Here is a 6,676-nt window from a genome sequence, read left to right as displayed (position 1 = left end):
ATTAAAAAGTAAAGCGGTGGAGAGCTGACGGTATACGAGCAAAAAGTATAAACCCTCATTTGCAAAGGTTGCAAGTAAGACGACGAAGCTACTCGAATTCGACATATACCAGAGACACACAGAGGAAGAGGTATTTAATCCTTCATAGGTGGTTTTGCTTTATATGAAAAATCACATTCTCGTTTCGGTGCTGTGAAAACAAAATTAAAATTGATTCTTTCTTGTCTTTTTTTTTTTTGTAATTTTTCGTGTGCAGATTGGTGATTCGTGTATCCAAAATCATGTCGTGGTGCACCATTGAATCCGATCCAGGTACGCTCTTTCTGCATGCTATTCAAATTTTCCCAATAAATTTGCAATTAGTTTTTTTTTTAAATATTTCCTTTTATTTATTAATTTACTATGTTCGCTGAATGGTTGACGTCTTTTACACAAACATGTCTATATAGATTGTTAGAGTGAGGGCTCGCAAAAAAGTAATCTTATGTTTGTTTATTCTGTGACCACTGGATACATAGAATTTGATTCGTAAATTGGTACACTATGTAGCAGTTTACTGCTTTTTTTTTTGTCATTAAATTATATATATTTTTCGTTGTCAGGGGTTTTTACAGAGCTCATTCAGCAAATGCAAGTGAAAGGAGTACAGGTCTGTAACTTATTTTTATTATATGACATTTGTTTTCTTTTAGAATCGCACATACTTTTCATGGTTTTTGTTTAGGTTTGGATGTTGTTTTTCTCCCCCTTTATTTTTGGTATTCTCTTTTATGACTTTTTGCTTCCTTAAGGATTTCTGCTTTGATCTCATTGGCATGCTCTAGCATCCACGTTTTCACAGGGATAATAAACTGGCAAATATTGCCATTTGTGTTCAATATTCACTGGATATGTATTAGGTCCCAGCTTCATGGTATGGGATTTCAATTTTTCGGGGTTCGGGTTGGAGCTATAAGGCATTGGGCTTGTTTATTTATCGTCTTTAGTAAAACGAAAATAGAACCATAGCTAAGGAGGTGTTTATGTTATGCGAAAGCATTGAGAAAATAGGGAATTTAGGTAGCGTTTGTTTTGAGGTACTAAGACAGAGACTAGGAGACTGAGATTCAATATCATGTTTGTTGGTTCAGAGCCTGATACTAAAATTTCTGTCTCTGTCTTCAAAATTTCAGTATTTCAGTACCTCCAAAAAGTGGGGACACATGGGACTAAAATTTTTAGAGATAGAGACTGAAACTTTAATAACATTTTATACCTAAAATACCTTCATTTCAATTAATTAATTCCAATTTTACTCTTTTCACAAATTAAATTAGAATTTCATTCTTGTTTCAATTTTTGTCTCCCACTTTGCACCAAACAGAATACTGAGATTTATTTCAATCTCTTTCTCTTAGTCTCTATCTCTCAGTCTCAGTCTTTTCGTCTCTGTCTCTTCACCAAATGCTACCTTAGTTTCAGCTGTTTTCCTCTTGTGTAACCATTGACTGATATGAACACCAATTCATGGTAAATAATATTGGTGGTATATATGTTTATGTTAAACAATTTGTTAATGCATTTTATTTATGCAAGCATTGGGCATAAACTATATGCTGTTTAAAACTTAGCCTACTCCAAAAACCTTTATAGCAAGCCATCAGAAACCCTATAAAAGCAAAGGTCTATGCTTAATCCTAAAGGAATTGTTCCATCATTCTGGAACTAAAAATAACACGACAGCAGTGTACTTCAGCATAATAGCATTACAGCACCAAAATGTCATGAAGTAGAAGAATCATGTGCAACCTTATTTAAATTGTTAATGGCTTGGGGAATTTCTTTTTTTGTTTTTTTTTTTTGAAAAAAAAAGAAGGGGAAAAAAAACCTTTTTGGGATAATGATATAAGATTTTTCATAAGTCACAACAATGGTATAAGTTGGTGGTTTCCTTATCAGAAGAGAAAATTGACCTTAGGAAATAGTAAATGTAGAAGGGGAAGATAACTACACTTCCCATCAACTGAACAAATAATTAATTTCTTGGAACAGGCTAATGGGGAGAAAAACAAGTGTTCATTTTGGTGACCAGAATAGTTCTAGTAAAATCTATGGACATGGAAAATAATTTCCTATCTGATTTAACTTGCAGTCAGGTTTGTTATGAAATGGATAAGCTGGCAACTTCATTTTATTTTTGTACCTCCATATTTGTTTAGTATTTCTGTATATGTAATTTTCTTTATGTATATTTTAGAAAGAGTACGGGTTGTAATTCCACCTAGAAAGTGAGAAAGGCATAATTTCATTGTAAACTAAGCACTTCTCACATAGCAGCAGGGGACATGGAAAAAGGGAATTGGTGAGGGGAAAAAGAAAGGGGAATTCGGGAGAGGTCAGGCCTCTCAAGTTCCTGAGTTATCACTACAGACTATCAGTTTGTGTTCTTTTAATTTTCTATTAGTTTTCCAACTTGGATGCATGCATCAGATTCTACTGGTCTCATATCATCTTATGAGTTCCGGAGAGGAGATACATATCTCAGTTTCTGTTTTTGTTTGTGATTATGATCTTTGTACCTGCGATTATTTGGCAGGTTGAGGAACTTTATTCATTGGACCTTGAGTCTCTAAACAGCCTTAGGTTAGTGTACTGTCTCAGTTAGTATTGGACTTCTGATATTCAGTGATCATGATAATTAATTTATGAGCATCTGCCTTTACCCCCTTTTTTTGGATTTGCACTGTCAATAACAGGCCTGTGTATGGGTTGATCTTTCTGTTCAAATGGCGTCCTGGAGAAAAGGATGACCGTGTTGTAATCAAAGATCCAAACCCCAACTTGTTTTTTGCAAGCCAGGTCTGCTGCTTTGTTTTAATTTTTCTACCCAAATATCATAAAAGTTTACCATTTTACAGTTTTACTGATCTTAAAAAACTCTAATCCTTGTGCATTTGTAGGTAATTAATAATGCTTGTGCAACCCAGGCGATCTTGTCTATTCTTCTAAATTCACCAGATGTTGATATTGGCCCAGAGTTGACCAAATTGAAAGAATTTACCAAGAACTTTCCTCCTGAGCTCAAAGGTTTGGCCATCAATAATAGTGAAGCCATACGTACCGCCCATAATAGCTTTGCAAGGCCAGAACCTTTTGTCCCTGAAGAGCAAAAGGTTGCTACCAAAGATGATGATGTTTACCATTTTATTAGCTATCTTCCTGTTGATGGGGTGTTGTATGAGCTTGATGGATTAAAGGAGGGTCCCATTAGCCTTGGCCAGTGCTCTGGTGGACAAGCCGATATGGACTGGCTTAAGATGGTGCAACCTGTGATCCAAGAGCGTATTGAGAGGTATTCCCAAAGCGAAATAAGGTTCAATCTTATGGCAATCATCAAGAACAGGAAGGAGATTTATACTGCCGAGCTCAAGGAGCTTCAGAAGAGGAGGGAGCGAATTTTGCAGCAGCTGGCTGCATCAAAGGCAGAGAGACTGGTGGACAACAGCAACTTTGAGTTACTGAACAATTCTCTGTCTGAAGTTAATGCTGGGATTGAAGCCGCTACAGAGAAGATCTTGATGGAGGAAGAGAAGTTTAAGAAATGGAGAACAGAAAATATTCGTAGGAAACACAATTACATACCCTTCTTGTTTAACTTCCTAAAGATTCTTGCTGAGAAGAAGCAATTGAAGCCCCTGATTGAGAAGGCGAAGCAAAAAACAAGCAGTACTAGTTGAAGAATGTACTTGTTAATCAGTTTAGACAAACATTTTATGTGGGTTTTTCTCCCCTGATATTTAAGCATGCTCATATGTATCATGTTGAAAACTTCCTAATTTATTGTTTTTTGCTCTAGGATTTAAGCAGTTGTTGAGTACTGTTGCAAACCTTTTGATCCCAGGTTACTTGCAGTGTTCAGTTTAAGATTCTTGAGTTCACTTTACTGGTGAATCATTTGTCTGGATTCGATAATGTGCCTTTAATTTTATTTAGGGAAAAATTTAAGCTTTAAACCAACATTTGGCTTAGTGAATTTTACTATGTTTAATCTTTTATTGTGCATCACCCACCTACAACCAAGTGGATGGGAATTCCTTCACTGTCCATGATACTTCTATGAAAAAAAGGGGTCAAAAACAGTTTCTGTTGTCGCAGAACTTGGAAGGCCACATAGATTGTCAAGTAACAGACATTTTGAATTTTCAGAAATAATAGCTGAGGAACAATAGATTTACTAAGCTTAACGGGATGTGCAAATACATAATGTTGCAGAGAAGTGAAATTTATGCTGGAAACTGCATTCCTTGTTCTACAAATTAAGATTCAAGTTCAAGCATACGCATGCAATATGCATGGAGTTGAAAACCTTAATGCTTTTAGGGTGTCTTATTTGGTGTATTGGCTCATTGAATCAATCTTTTTGGTCTGACAAGTGGAGTCTTGAGGGATCAATTGCTAGTGATCTCCCCTTTGGGCAAGCAGTGGTTATAGTTGACTAGCTAAAAGAAAATTTGGGTGGGAGGAGCATGGAAATTGGTTGTGGATCTGGTGGCATCATGTTCTGGATAAGTATAAGTTCTTGATTTGGCTTAGTTTTTGTAATGTTCCTACAACGAAGATTAGGTTTAATTGTGGCATAGCTATGTTGAATCTTTGCCATCAATGTCAACTGGGCCTTGAAACTTTAACGCAGTGTCTCAAAGATTTTGTTAAACCCAACGAGATTTGGAACCTTTTAGGCTTGTATTTATGGTGCGGAATTTCTAACCACAAACTAACTGGCAAGTGCATCTGGCAAGTGCATCGAGTCGTTCCAAGTAATACTTCAGGTGAGTGGGGGTCGATCCCACGAGAATTGATGGATCAAGCAACAATGATTGAGTGATTGGCTTAGTTAGACAAGAAGAAAAGAGCGTTTGGGTCTCAATTGCATTAAACAGTAAATTCAGAATATAAGAAGACAGACAAGTAAATAAGTTGGAAAAACAATATGAAGAAGGCAGTTAAGGCTTTAGAGTTATCTATTTTCTGGATTGACTTTTCTTATTAATTTATTTTAATCATGCAAGATTTAATTCATGGTAAATTATATGTGACTAGACCTTAATTCCTTAGACCTTTCTAGTCTCCTCTAATTCTCATCAACTGCCAATTCCTTGGTCAATTAATTCCAATTAGAGGGTGAAATTCAATTCTAGTTTATATGCCACAGAAATCCTAATTATCCAAATATAAGAGGATTATATGTCATGTATCCTGTTAAATCCAGATAATTAGAATTTAGGAGAAATTGTTTTTAACCTGTTGTTCAAGTAAATAGCTTTTTCAAGTTATACAAGAACTCAATTAGAAAGAGGGTCATACTTCCGTTCCACCCAAATTCATAAGATAAAGAACAAAAACAATTCTTGAAATATAAATCAAACATGAATTAAAATAGAAAAATAATAGTATCAATCCATACAATAGACAGAGCTCCTAACCTTAACAGTGGAGATTTAGTTGCTCATGGTTCAGAGTGGAAAACTAGGATTCAGGTAAACTGTAAAGTGCGGAATCCCCGTTGGAATAGAATAATATTATCTTTTTTATCTAATCCTAATTAATTTAAAATCTAATTTTTAAAATTAAAATAATATCTTTTCCTATTTTAAAATTTAAATTTAAATCAGAATTAATTAAATAGTCCGCGCCTTGTAACGTGGGGACCACTTGGCTTCAGTGAATCTGCGCCTAACTTGACAAAGAGCTGCGCCTTACTTGAGTGCCAAAATGGGGCCCAGAAATCGCCCCAAGCGTTTTCTGCGTTTTCTGCACGTGACGTATATCACGCGTACGCGTCAGTCACGCGTACGCGTTGATGGTCTTCTTCGGGTGTCACTACCATCAACGCGTACGCGTTAGGTGCGTGCACGTGTCGCTCCTCGTTAGTCATCTCCTTTAATTCTTGTGCTCCAAATCCAGTCAAATGCTACCTAAAATAAACAAAATTGCACAAGACTCAAAGTAGCATCCATAATGGCTAAAAGATAATTAATTCTTGATTAAACTCAACAATTTAAATATAAATTCATTAGAAAAAGATAGGAAAGATGCTCACGCATCAATTCACACCATCCAAATTTGAGTCAATGGCTTCGTAAAAGACTAAAAGCTATAGACAAGGAGATGCTTCTGTGTTTTACTCGGCCCTTTGGTGGATTTGGAGAAATAGAAATAAGGACTTATTTAACTCGGATGATTCTTGGAGTACTAGCAAAGTGGGTAGACTGATCCGTAGCTCAGCTAAGGAGCTACGTATTGTTTTCTCCATGCATCAATCCTGAACTCCTTCTCTTTGCTTGTCCCGGTTTCCTCCCACTGTTAATCCAGTTAAATTAAATTGTGATGCTAGTTTAAGTGCTTCCAATGGTCTTGCTGGTTTTGGTTGTATTATCCGCAACTCTGATGATTGTTGGTTGAAAGACTGTACTGGGAAACTTGAAACTAGTACCGTTCTACTTGCTGAGGTTTGCTATTTGGTGGGGCTTACTGTTTGCTTGGGACAGTGGGTTCTGAGCGGTGTATTATGAAACAGATTGCTTGGATGCCTTCTCTTTGGTGAACAGAAGGATGTTCAGTAATGGTATTGCAGAGTGGGATTTGGCTAAAAAGATTCAAGAGGTCATGAATGGGAATTGGAAGGTTAGCATAGTTT

At 36.2% G+C, this 6,676-nt stretch overlaps 1 protein-coding gene across 1 annotated transcript; it reads left to right on the top strand.

Moving 5' to 3' along the window:
- On the top strand, positions 1–3,945 carry LOC130950856 (ubiquitin carboxyl-terminal hydrolase 2-like). Its single transcript, XM_057879455.1, has 6 exons — positions 1–130; positions 257–312; positions 603–649; positions 2,576–2,622; positions 2,736–2,838; positions 2,940–3,945. Exons 2-6 carry the CDS (start codon positions 282–284, stop codon positions 3,714–3,716), a joined length of 1,005 nt encoding a protein of 334 aa, XP_057735438.1. The 5' UTR covers positions 1–130; positions 257–281; the 3' UTR covers positions 3,717–3,945.
- Positions 3,946–6,676: the final 2,731 nt, after the last annotated feature.

This window comes from Arachis stenosperma, chromosome 9 (genome assembly GCF_014773155.1).
Source record: "Arachis stenosperma cultivar V10309 chromosome 9, arast.V10309.gnm1.PFL2, whole genome shotgun sequence".
NCBI classification, from domain to species: domain Eukaryota; kingdom Viridiplantae; phylum Streptophyta; class Magnoliopsida; order Fabales; family Fabaceae; genus Arachis; species Arachis stenosperma.
The sequence above is the reverse complement of the archived record's forward strand: the minus strand, read 5'-3'. Positions and strand labels throughout refer to the sequence as shown.